At 57.2% G+C, this 12,684-nt stretch overlaps 2 protein-coding genes across 12 annotated transcripts; both read left to right on the plus strand.

The window, feature by feature from the left end:
- The first annotated feature begins 629 nt into the window (after window positions 1–629).
- Window positions 630–9,059, plus strand: ZNF580 (zinc finger protein 580). Of its 11 annotated transcripts, none has more exons than XM_063701668.1 (4): window positions 644–1,933; window positions 3,723–3,794; window positions 5,707–6,770; window positions 8,087–9,059. In XM_063701668.1, the coding sequence occupies exon 4, from the start codon at window positions 8,099–8,101 to the stop codon at window positions 8,615–8,617; it is 519 nt and encodes a 172-aa protein (XP_063557738.1). In that variant the 5' UTR covers window positions 644–1,933; window positions 3,723–3,794; window positions 5,707–6,770; window positions 8,087–8,098; the 3' UTR covers window positions 8,618–9,059. The 11 variants fall into 11 exon arrangements, with proteins under 11 accessions (XP_018871519.2, XP_018871518.2, XP_018871517.2 ...); XM_055370632.2 differs by having other exon boundaries at window positions 644–1,356; XM_055370633.2 differs by having other exon boundaries at window positions 645–759.
- Window positions 9,060–10,160: 1,101 nt separating this feature from the next.
- Window positions 10,161–11,212, plus strand: ZNF581 (zinc finger protein 581). Its single transcript, XM_004061490.4, has one exon. The coding sequence runs from the start codon at window positions 10,161–10,163 to the stop codon at window positions 10,752–10,754; it is 594 nt and encodes a 197-aa protein (XP_004061538.1). The 3' UTR covers window positions 10,755–11,212.
- The last annotated feature ends 1,472 nt before the right edge of the window (window positions 11,213–12,684 follow it).

A 12,684-nucleotide genomic window follows, 5' to 3' on the forward strand; every position in this document is an offset into this window, starting at 1 on the left:
CTCTGTAGCAACAGACAAATCACTAGACCTTTCTGATTTCAGGTCCTATTTGTAGAAAGACTTTGTGCTGTCTTTCCTACTCTAGAAAGTCTTTCCTGGCCGGGCACGGTGGCACACGCCTGTAATCCCAGCACTTTGGGAGGCCGAGGTGGGTGGATCACTTGAGGTCAGGAGTTCAAGACCAGCCTGGCCAACATGGTGAAATCCCCATCTCTACTAAAAGTACAAAAATTAGCCGAGGGTGGTGGTGTGTACCTGTAATCCCAGCTACTGGGGAGGCTGAGGCAGGAGAATAGCTTGAACCCGGGAGGTGGAGGTTGCAGCGAGCCGAGATCACACCACTGCACTCCAGCCTGGGCAACAGAGCGTGACTCCGTCTCAAAAAAAAAAAAAAAAGAAAGAAAGAAAAGTCCTTTTTTTTTTTTTTTTTTTGACAAAAGCCATCTCTGTTGTATTCCCTCCCTCAGCATCCGGCACGGCGCCAAATAGTGATTTCATTTTAACTTTTGTGTAGTGTGTGTGTGGAGTAGCAAGGTGCGCGACGCAGGAACCTTTCTCTTGTGGGTGCGTTTCTGGCCCGAGTGCTTTCCTGCTGCTCTCCGAATCCGGAAGCTGCCGGAGAAGTCGGAGCATCCCGGAAGTCGTCACTGCGGCCGCTTCCGGACGTGAAAGTTTGCTGCGTAGGGATAGGGAGACCGGGCCGGATTGCGGGGAGTGAGCAGGTTCAGCAGTGACGGAATTCTTAAGAGTCCTGCCCAAGTGAGGGACTTGGGGTGTGGGACAGAGTGGCCCCCAGGGCAGTGGGCGTTGGAAACTGAGAGGCCCTGCGAAGGAGGCTTGGGGAGGGGCTACGGTGACCAGGGGGCGAGGTATAGGAAGAGGAGAGCGGAAAGCCTTGAGAGTGGGCTTCTTGGATCCCAATTGCCCCAGAGGCACAGGCCTGGGCATCACTGTATTATTTCCCGAGGGGAGAAGGGGCTATTTCCCATGGGAAGACAAAGTGGGATGAATAGTGGACCTTGAGAAGAGGGGGTGGCCAGGAAAAGGTTCCTGAAGGAGGCAGGACCCAGACTGCAGGCTGGGGAGGGTTTGGGCAGCCAGAGGGAGGTGAGGGTGCTGGAGCAGGGGTCAATCGGTCACTCCGGCCGGAGATCTGAGTGGCCTCTGCCCCATCTGCGCTGTGGAGTGCATCTGATTGCCAGCCTCGCTGGACCGTTGAGAGGATTCATCGAGACCCTGGATATGAATATGCAGTGTGAACTGAAGTTTGGGGACATGAGTAATCAGTCACAGTGGCCCAAGATTTGAGGTGTAAATGGAGAAGTCAGAATGATTCGCTGCAGCTGTCTGGAACAGGTTGGGTGAGGGCAAGGGTGGGAAAGGTGGCTGAGGCCAGGTTGTGAGAGGCCTTTCATGGCAGGCTGAGGGGGTTATACTATAGGGAGGATTTTAAGCAGAGGAGCTGGTGGACTGGTGAGCAGGGCATATAGGTGACACCAAGCCAACTTGAGAGGTCAGAATACATGATTCCAGAAGGCTAAGGAGAAGGCTGCCAGTAGAGTAAAGGGGAAGAATTCCCAGGGCGAGGAAAACACATAAGCCTTTGCGTGTGGAGCTGTGTAAATCCAAGGTCTGGCCAGGGGGGCTGTGAGATGCCGTGTGTGCTTGGAGCACGGGAATGAGAAGTGAGGTGAGGAAGTGGCTGGGCCACCTCACAAAGGGCCTCAAATTCTAGGCTGAGAAACTCAGACTTGGTCCTGAGGGTAAAGGGGGCCGGAGAATGTTATGCATGGTGCTGAAGTTGCATTCAACACAGCTGTGAGAAGCATCTGTCAGGGTCAGGCCAGTGTGGGAGGGGAACTGGAGGCCAGTGTACCAGATATGGTGGTCCAGGTGAGAAGGAAGGGGCCAGAACTTGGCTTGGAGAACGGAGGTCAGTGCCCTCAGGGGGTGGAGGTGATGGAACTTGGTGCTTGTCTGGCTTTGGGGAGTGAGGGAGTGGGTGGAAATGGGGATGTTCAAAGTTCTAGATGGTGTGGCTTCCTCATGACCATGTCTTGTGGTTGAGCAGGGGTTCTCTTTGGTGGGGAGCTGGGTAGGGAGGTAATGCTTCACTTTTGGATGGGGCAATCAAATTCATTCATGTATTCATTCAACCAGTATCGAATTGATTCCTCACCCTTTCCTGAAAGACCTTTGATAGATTCTGAGGGTAGAATGTTGACCAGGATGAAGCTGGGCCTTGGAGAGTGGGGAAGGCAGGCAATAACACAGCAGGCAGTAGATCAACGAGGCCATATCATGGATTGTGCTGTGGGATGTGAAGGAAATGAACAGACGGAGGACGCAGAGCAGGGCACCTCGAGCTACCATGGTCACTAAAGGCTGCTATGACCAAGTGTTCTGTGAGCTGAAACCTGAAGGCCAGGAAGGAGTCACTCTTGTGAGGGGCTGAAAGGAACATCACAGAGAGGGGAGGAGCTAGCACAAAGGCTCTCCAGATGGGCGAGGCTGGTGCACTGGGCAAGGGAAAGCCAGCACCATGGTGCCCAGAAGGGAAGGCAGCTGGGGGGCCAGTCTACGCAGGGCCTTGCAGAGTGTCTGGGTTTACTCTAAGGGCAGAGGGGAAGGTTTTGATCATAACACACTGCAGTCTGAAACTCCTGGGCTCAGGCAATCCTGTCTCAGCTTCCTGGGTAGTTGGGACTGTAGGCAGGCGCCACCACCTCTGCCTAATTATTATTATCATTTTTTTTGGAGAGACAGGGTCTCAATATGTTGCTGTGTCCCAGAGGGGAAGGTTTTCAGTCAGGGAATGATTCTGTGAGCTTAAAAAATCACTTGGAAATTGCCATAGGGAAGGGAGGGAGAAGGCCAGGCATGGTGGCTCACGCCTATAATCCCAGGACTTTGGGAGGCTGAGGCAGGCGGATCGCTTGAGGCCAGGAGCTCGAGACCAGTCTGGGCAACAGGGTAAAACCCTGTCTCTTCTAAAATTACAAAAAATTAGCCAGCCATGGTGGTGCACGCCTGTAATCCCAGCTACTCAGGAGGCTGAGGCGGGAGAATCGCTTGAACCTGGGAGGTGGAGGCTGCAGTGAGCTGAGATCGTGCCATTGTACTCAAGCCTGGGCGACAGAGTGAGACTCTGTCTGAAAAAAGACACAGCAACAAAAAAAAACGAGAGGGGAGGGAGAGAGTGATGGAGGGGGAGGCTGCTGCTGCTATAAGCTGGGGCTAAATGGTGGTGGTTTGCGCTGGGGTGGCAGCGGCGATGGTGGGATTATAGGGAAGTGTGTGGCTTGCTGACAGGGGTCATGTGCACTGACCCGGTGTGGGCAGAGGCAGGTGCTGTCCTGGCCATCCCACCTGCGGATGTGTGACCTCAGGCCAATCACACGATCTCTTTGAGCTCTGCTTCCCTCATCTGTAAAACAGGGATCCTCATGGATCCCTTGTAGCTTTCCTTGTAGCTCTGCCCTGAGGATGCTGTGCGTTTAGCAATGGCTGTTCCCGAGTGAGGGCTCAATAAATGTTGCTTATTGTTGTCATTATTTCTGGGGATAGTGGGGGTGGGGATTGTGGCCACTACAGTGCCACTAGTTACATGGTCTGAAACTCAGGAGAGGGATTGTGTTAGTCTCATTGTGTCTCTATGAGTGAATACCTGAGGCTGCGTAATTTATCAACAAAAGAAGTTTAATTGGCTCACGGTTCTGCAGGCTATACAGGACGTGTGGTCCTGGCAGCTGCTTCTGGCGAGGGCTTCAGGAAGCTTACAATCATGGTGAAAGGTAAAGGGGTAGTTGGCATATCTCATGGTGGGGGGGAAAAGACTGGCAGGAGTTTGTTTGTTTAGATGGAGTCTTGCTCTGTTGCCAGGCTGGAGTGCAGTGGCACAATCTCGGTTCACTGCAGCCTCTGCATCGCGGGTTCAAGTGATTGTCCTGCCTCAGCCTCCCAAGTAGCTGGGACTACAGGTGCCCGCCACCACGCCCAGCTAATTTTTGTATTTTTAGTAGAGATCAGGTTACACCATGTTGGCCAGGATGGTCTTGATCTCGACCTTGTAATCCGCCCGCCTCGCCCTCCCAAAGTGTTGGGATTACAGGCATGAGCCACCACGCTTAGCCTGACATGCTCTTTTAAACAACTAGATCTCATGTGAACTCAGCGAGATCTCACTCATTACCTCGAGGATGGCACCAAGCCATTCATGAAGGATCCACCCCCATGATCCAAATGCCTCCCACCAAGCCCCGTCTCCAACACTGGGGATTACATTTCAACATGAGATTTGGAGGAGGCCAGGTGTGGTGGCTCAACCCTGTAATCCCAGCACTTTGGGAGGCTGAGGCAGGTGGATCACCTGAGGTCAGGAGTTGGAGACCAGGTGGCCAATATGGTGAAACCTGTCTCTACCAAAAATATAAAATTGTTATATTTTATATAATACAGCTGGGCATGGTAGTGCATACCTGTAATCTGTAATCTCAGCTATTTGGGAGGCGGAAACAGGAGAATCACCTGAGCCCGGGAGTTGGAGGTTGCAGTGAGCCTAGAATTGCGCCACTGCACTTTAGCCTGGGCAACAGAGCAAGACTCCATCTCCAAAAAAAAAAAAAAAAAAGATTTGGAGGGGACAGACATCTTAACTATATCAGGGATCTTGGCAAGACACTCAGGTTGGGTAATTGTCCAAGTAGACCAGGGGTTCTCAGCCAGGAGCCATGTTGCCTCCTAGAGGACACGGGCAATGTGTAGAGACATTTTGGGTTGTCACAACTCGGGGTTGGGGGAGGGTGCTACTGCCATCTGGTGGGTGGAGGCCAAGGATGCTGCTCAACACCCTACAGTCCCCCACAACAAAGAGTGGTCCGGCTCAAAATGTGTGGTGGCCCACGCCTGTAGTCCCAGCTGCTTGGGAGACCGAAGTGGAAGGATCACTTGTGCCTGGGAGGTTGAGGCTGCAGTGAGCCAGAAGCATGCCACTGCACTCCAGCGTGGGCGACAGAGTGAGACTCTCTCAAAAAATATACATACTGCCCAGTAAAATGTTTAAAAAGTAACTTGTGTCCCAAACCAAATATAACTGTGAGGCCTTTTGGGCCCTTGGGCCTCCAGTTTACAACTGGTTGACAGTGGTCTCTGGAATTGTTCCATAAGGTAGGAGCCATATGTGGCTTAAATTTTGATTATGGGAAATTATTATTTTTTGAGACAGTCTCCCTCTGTTGCCCAGGCTGCAGTATAGTGGCACGATCTTGGCACACTGCAAACTCTACCTCCTGGGTTCAAGCGATTCTCCTGCCTCAGCCTCCCAAGTAGCTGGGACTGTAGGGGAGCACCACTACGGCCGGCTAATTTTTGTACTTTTAGTAGAGAAGGAGTTTCACCATGTTGGCCAGGCTGGTCTCGAACTCCTGACCTCAGGTGATCCGCCCGCCTTGGCCTCTGAAAGTGCTGGGGTTACAGGTGTGAGCCACCGTGCTGATTATGGGAAATTTAATACAATTTAAAATTCAGGTCCTGTGATACACCAGCCACATTTCAAGAGTGTAAGAGTCCCACGTGGCTAGTGACTGTCATAGAACTTTCCACCATTGCAGAAAGTTCTGATGGACAGTGCTCTAGGACGTAGCTGTGGCACCCCAGGGTCTTGGGGCTCGCTGTGACAGTTACTCCTCTTCTGTCCCCCACTCCCAGCTGCACCTGCAGATGCTGCTGCTGCCGCCCTCCTGCGAGGCCGTGGCGCCACGTGGCTGGAGGAGGAGCTGCAGCTGTCCCGAGTGCTGCCGCGTGTGCAGCTCTCCAGCGCGGCTGCAGCGCCACCGCGCGTTGATTTCGACGCCGGAGTCCTTCGCATGCGCAGCCAGCGCCGGGGCCTCAAGTGCCCCAGGACCTGGCGCAGCCCGCGAGCCCGCATCAGGCTTCCAGTGGGCCCCGTGGGCAGTGCCAGCCTTTCCCACCTCCGCATCTGGCAAAGCCTGGCCTTCGCTGCGCTTCGGTGTCGCCACGTGCCTTCTGGAAATATCACACCTCCCCACCTGCGCATGTAGCCGTCTGGCCCTCTGTGGGCCTTGGTTCCCCCATGTGCCCCGTGGAAAGAACACACCTTCCCCAACTATCTGGCAGCGTCTGGCCTTCTCCGGGCCTCGGCCTCCCCATTTGCTGGGTGGAGAATCACGGCCCGGCCACATCGGAGCCAATGGCTGGTCTCTGGACCTCGGTCTCCACATTTGCTCAGCCGGCAGGAACATCCCTTCTCCCGCCCTCTACCTCGGTGGGTGGCCACGGCCGAGCAGGCAGCGACGGCCCAGTGGAAAGAGGACAAACCCTTGTGGGCCTTAGGGCGAAGACGTAACTTTGCTTAGTCTCGGTTTATTGGCCGATTTCTTGTCAAGCGGCGGAATCGTTCCGTTCGGGAGGTGGGAGGGGAGCGGGGCCGCCGGGGGCGGGCGTCTTCAGTGGACCCCACGCCTCCGGTCCCCTCCCCGCAGGGCGCTCCGCAGAGGCGAGGGGTGGGAGCGCCGGCTCCAGGCGGCGGAACCTCCGCATTGGGCTCGCGCGCTTCCGGCCGGCGCCTTTTCCCAGGGACTCCGCCAACCCCTCGCGCCCCCGCGCCCGCGCCCCCAGTCCCCGCGTCCCCGGCGCCGCCGGCCCGGAGCTGCCCGGAAGTCTCGGTTCCGCCGCCGGCGCTCACCAGGGGAAGCCCGGGGCCGCCCGGGACCTCGGCCCGTTCCTCCGGACCCGAGAGGCCGCCGTACGGGGTACGGGGGCCGGGATGGAGGGAGGAGCCTGGCCCTGGGACGACGCCGGGGCCAGGCAGGCTGGGGGAGTGCGCTGGAGCCACCCGGGATGGGGGTGGGAGTCGGGAGCGGCAGGATCGGGCGGAGGGACGGGAGGGGAAGTCGAGGCGCCAGGGCTCCTTGGGGAAGTGAAGGCAATAGGAGGGGCCCCAGGGCCAGGGGACAGGCGGTGTGTAGCGCGATGGGGGCGAAAACGCCCGGGCGCTGGGGTTCCCATAAACAAGGGGAGCAGAGCAAAAGAACGGGCGGGGGACCACGCTGTGTGTAACAGGGAGAGGGATGGGGCTCCAGGAAGAGGTGAACACGAGGAGAAAGAGAGATGCCAGACGTACACAGAAAGGAGGGGAAAGTGGGCTTGGGAGAGGTGCTGTGGGAAGCGGAGTCCCGGAGCCTGGTGTGCATAACGGGGTTTGGGAGAAGGCCCCTGATGGGTACAGAAAGAAGTAACGATGTCACCGCTATATATGGGGGGGGGGGAGAGAAAAGGGGGCCTTTGGGGAGAATGTAGCAGGTAGCCAGGTTGGGGGGGCGGGGTATACAGAAGGAAGGCATTTGAGCCATTTTGGGGTGTATAGATGTAGTAAGACGATGGGTTCCGTAGTGGGGAGAGGTGGCTAGACTTCGAGGTGCTAAGTGTAGGAACAGGATGGAAAAGCCCTAGTGAAATGTGGGGAATTGGGTTAGTGGGGCTCTGGGGAGGTACCTAGAGAGGAAGTGAGGGAGGCCACGGAATATGAAGATGGGGAGGCCCTGCGGCATGTAGTGGGGACGGAGGGCCAGGAGGCCGATGCGGGGGCCGGTGGGGGGGTGGGGGGCGGCAAAGGGAGGGGAAGTAAACTGAACTGGGGCTGGGCAACAGGAAAAAAGAAGAAACCACAGATTAGAGAAATCTCGGCGGTCAGGAGGCCCGGGGTCTAAGACGTAAAGAGGTAAACAGATTTAGGGATTGATTGTCTGCTGGGGTGGGTTGAGAGGAGAAAAGGGAAGAAAAGTCGGGGGACTACGTCCTCAGACCTGACCTGAGTGGTGAGAGGTGGACCCGGGAGGAGTGGCAGGTGGTGGCGGGGTTTTGCAGAGCTCAGTTGGAGGCCCTCTCCGAGGCAGCTTGATGGAACGTGGGAGAGCCGGGCTGGAGTCACAGTTTTTATTTTACTAGGGAGGTAGTCAGTGGCGCACAAAGGGTAACAAGCAGTGATAGTGGGGATGCTTTCCATTTTAGGAAACTTTTCGTAAAAGGAAGTGGCAATTTTAACTAATCTCCCCTCCGCCGCTCCCAGCTGCCGCTCCAGATGCTGCTGCTGCCGCCGCGGCCACCCCACCCTCGGTCCTCCTCTCCGGAGGCCATGGACCCACCGCCCCCCAAGGCTCCCCCTTTCCCCAAGGCGGAAGGCCCCTCCTCCACTCCTTCCTCGGCGGCGGGGCCCCGACCCCCGCGGCTGGGCCGCCACCTCCTCATCGACGCCAATGGGGTCCCCTACACATACACGGTGCAGCTGGAGGAGGAGCCCCGGGGTCCGCCCCAGCGCGAGGCGCCCCCAGGAGAGCCCGGCCCTCGCAAGGGCTACAGCTGCCCGGAGTGCGCCCGTGTCTTTGCCAGCCCTCTGCGGCTGCAGAGCCACCGCGTGTCGCACTCGGACCTCAAGCCCTTCACGTGCGGCGCCTGCGGCAAGGCCTTCAAGCGCTCCAGCCACCTGTCGCGGCATCGCGCCACGCACCGCGCCCGCGCCGGGCCGCCGCACACCTGCCCGCTCTGCCCACGCCGCTTCCAGGACGCCGCGGAGCTGGCGCAGCACGTGCGCCTCCACTAAGCTCGAGACCCGGCCTGTGCTGCCCTGCCCATCTCAGGGTCACCAAGTCTGACCCACACAGCGTCACTCACTCCCACACACACCCCCTGGCTCTGCTGAGGTTACTGCCTTACCCTGGGCCTCAGTTTCCCCACCTTCCAAAGGGAGGAGCATCATTCCTTCCTTACCCCCTTTCTAGCTGTGTGATGTAGACCAAAGTCGTTGCCCCTCCCTGGGCCTGGGAACCAGTCGGAACTGGGTTCCAGTCCAGCTGTGCTGTGTGAGCCTGTGCAAGTGACATGACCTCTCTAAACCTTGGTTTTCTGCTCTCTGGAGCGGTGAACCGGTGGTTGTCTGCGGGGAAGAGATGATAAAGAGCACGGGCACGGTCTGGTTCATTTCTGTATCTACCCCCTTCCGCCCACGCCCCCGACCCTTTGCTCAATAAACATTCCGCACTCCATTTTCAGGCTCTTCCTTGCGTGTGCGTGCGCGTTGGGTGCTGGGGGGTGGAGACCGGATCTTCCTAGCTTGGGTACTTTCCTCTCGGTGTGTGTTTCTGGCCGGAGCCGTTTCGCGACGGCCCGGGCGCCCCGCCCCCACCTTCCTTCCCTAGACCCTCTTCTCTCCCTTCGGCTTCTCTCTTTCGGCCGGCGCCGCCAGTTCCTGGGGCACACCCAGAGGTCCCCTTCCCGCCGCCGCCTGCAACTGCGAGGGTAGCCCGGGGCCGCTTGGAGTCGCCCGGACCTGAGAGGCTGCTGCACTGGGTACGGGGGCCGGGAGGAGGGAGGGGGCTGGGGGCGGGCGGCGGGAGGGGCTGGACCGCGTGGAGGGTACCTGGGCCGGGGCGGGAGTGGGGCAGGTGCCGGAGGGGGCTGTTCTGGAGCTTGGAGGGGGCGAGAACTTACACAGAAAGGCCCAGAAAGCGAGGGCTGCGGCCCCGGGGGTGGAACCCCGGAGAGCGCTGGGACCTAGAAGGAGCCTGGTGGAGGCCGGGCGAGGACTAGAGAGAACCTGAGGTGGGTGGACGGGTGGGAGCACGGAGTTGTTCAGACACGTGGCTGGAGAGAGGGCCGGAACCTGGGGTTCCTAACGTCGGAGCCCCTGTGAATAGGCTTGGCTTGTATGGAGAGGGTCAGGAAAGGCTTGAGTATGTAGCATAGGCCAACACGCAGACCCTGGAAAGGGCTAGAAGGAGGGGAGGGAGAGGCCTGGAGGCCTGCGGGGTGGGGCACCCAGTGACCTGGGAGGGCACAAAGGGGAAGGTTAGAGCGAGGTCCAGGTTGTGCAGAGGAGGTCAAGAGATCCTGTGAGTACAGTGTGTGGTGGAGCACCGAGGCTAGGAGAGGTTTTCCAAGGAGGAAGACCCTGGGGACCTTTTAGGGGGCCACAGAGTCCAGCTGTGAGCGGGACTGGAAAAGAGGGACTGAGGGGCAGCAGGATGCAGAGGTCCTGGGCCGGGTATAGGGAGGGAAAAGCATGGAGCCTGTGGTGCTGAGCTGCCCTCTTCTATATAACCTTCTTATCCCATCTCCCATCCACCAGGCCTCCGCCAGCCCTCCGGATGCTGGTGCTGCCATCCCCCTGCCCTCAGCCTCTGGCATTTTCCTCCGTTGAGACCATGGAGGGCCCTCCCCGTCGGACTTGCCGCTCCCCAGAACCTGGACCTTCCTCCTCCATCGGATCTCCCCAGGCTTCATCTCCTCCAAGGCCCAACCACTACCTGCTTATTGACACTCAGGGTGTCCCCTACACAGTGCTGGTGGACGAGGAGTCACAGAGGGAGCCAGGGGCCAGTGGGGCTCCAGGCCAGAAAAAGTGCTACAGCTGCCCCGTGTGCTCAAGAGTCTTCGAGTACATGTCCTACCTTCAGCGACACAGCATCACCCACTCGGAGGTAAAGCCCTTCGAGTGTGACATCTGTGGGAAGGCATTCAAGCGCGCCAGCCACTTGGCACGGCACCATTCCATTCACCTGGCGGGTGGTGGGCGGCCCCACGGCTGCCCGCTCTGCCCTCGCCGCTTCCGGGATGCGGGTGAGCTGGCCCAGCACAGCCGGGTGCACTCTGGGGAACGCCCGTTTCAGTGTCCACACTGCCCTCGCCGCTTTATGGAGCAGAACACACTGCAGAAACACACGCGGTGGAAGCATCCATGAGCCGGGCTGCCGGGTGCCCCAGGTACCACAGGACTTTGCAGGGAGCCTGGACTCCTGTCCAGACACCTGGTGAGAGCCTGAGGCTGGTGTTCAGGGCCCTGGACACAGACACAGAGCAGCCGCATCTCAAAGGCAGAGCCCTGCCTGAAGGAGGAATCCGTGAGTAATCTTCAGGTCCTCCGTGTTCTGGAGCTGAGATGGGAATGAGCCCCTACACAGAATGGAGTCCTCTAGCCTAAAGATATCAGCTGTTCCATGGCAGAGCCTTGACTGGATGGGGGTGGGGAGTGTGGTGTGTAAAGTCTCTGGTCTCATAAAAGGTGGCTGTGGGTCGTCAGGAATCTGCGCCATCTTCCTGGGGCTTCTGCGCTGTTGTTGGGGAAGGGACCCCAGTCCTGCCTTCCACCCCCCAACCAGGCCTGAGACTGATCAAACAATAAACACGTTTCCCACTCTGAGCACTCGAGGTTTGTTTTTAGAGACAGCATCTCAGACCCTCTTTGGTGGCCGTCTAGCAGGGAGACCTCAGCTTGCCTGGCTGGGGAATGGGAAGGTTGGCCTGCCTTGGGGTTATCCCCTCCTCAGCTCCTGAAGACCTGGGTCATCTGGGAAGAATGTTTTTAACTGAAACAATTTTAAAACCACAATCTCCTGTTACAAACACATTTTATATGGCAATAGAGTATACAGATACGCAAAATACACGTGAACCAAGTTTCCTTTTTTTTTTTGAGACGGAGTTTCACTCTTTTTGCCCAGGCTGGAGTCCAATGGCGCGATCTCGGATCACCGCAACGCCTCCCGGGTTCAAGTGATTCTCCTGCCTCGGCCTCACTAGTAGCTGGGATTACAAGCATGTGCCACCATGCTCAGCTAATTTTGTATTTTTAGTAGAGACGGGGTTTCTCCATGTTGGTCAGGCTGTTCTTGAACTCCCAACCTCAGGTGATTCACCTGCCTCGGCCTCCCAAAGTGCTGGGATTCCAGGCGTGAGCCACAGCGCCTGGCCTCTTTTCTTTTAGACGGAGTTTCGCTCTTGTCACCCAGGCTGGAGTGTAATGGCGTGATCTCAGCTCACTGCAACCTTCACCTCCTGGGTTCAAGCGATTCTCCTGCTTCAGCCTCCCAAGTAGTTGGGCTTACAAGCGTGTGCCACCATGCCCGGCTGATTTTGTACCTTTAGTAGAGACGGGTTTCACCGTGTTTGTCAGGCTGGTCTGGAACTCCTGACCTGAGGTGATCCACACACCTCGGCCTCCCTCAGGGCACTAGGCCTCGAAACAAAAGTTTTTTTTTTTTTTTTTTTTTTTCTTTTGAGACGGAGTCTTGCTCTGTCGCCCAGGCTGGAGTGCAGTGGCACGATCTCAGCTCACTGCAAGCTCCGCCTCCCGAGTTCACGCCATTCTCCTGCCTCAGCCTCCCGAGTAGGTGGGACTACAGGCGCCCGCCACCATGCCTGGCTAATTTTTTGTATTTTTAGTAGAGATGGGGTTTCACTGTGTTAGCCAGGATGGTCTCGATCTCCTGACCTCGTGATCCGCCCCCCTCTGCCTCCCAAAGTGTTGGGATTACAGGCGTGAACCACTGCGCCTGGCCCACAAAAGTTTCTTTACCATAGTTAGCTTTAGTTTGTGCATTTTTTTTTCCACCAACTATTATTATTACTATTTGAGACGGAGTTTCGCTGTGTTGCCCAGGCTGGAGCAGTGGTGTGATCTCGGCTCACTGCAACCTCCACCTCCCCGGTTTAAGCGATTCTCCTGCCTCAGCCTCCTGAGTAGCTGGGATTACAGGTGTGCACCACCACGCCCGGCTAAATATTTTTTTAAACTGCTGATTTCATCCTATTCTATTGAATTCTCCACCCATGAACCTGTAGTTTGGAAAAGACCAATCTAGGGCAGATGGCTCCCCCTGGAATTTTTGGACC

Source organism: Gorilla gorilla, chromosome 20 (genome assembly GCF_029281585.2).
Source record: "Gorilla gorilla gorilla isolate KB3781 chromosome 20, NHGRI_mGorGor1-v2.1_pri, whole genome shotgun sequence".
Lineage (NCBI taxonomy): Eukaryota > Metazoa > Chordata > Mammalia > Primates > Hominidae > Gorilla > Gorilla gorilla.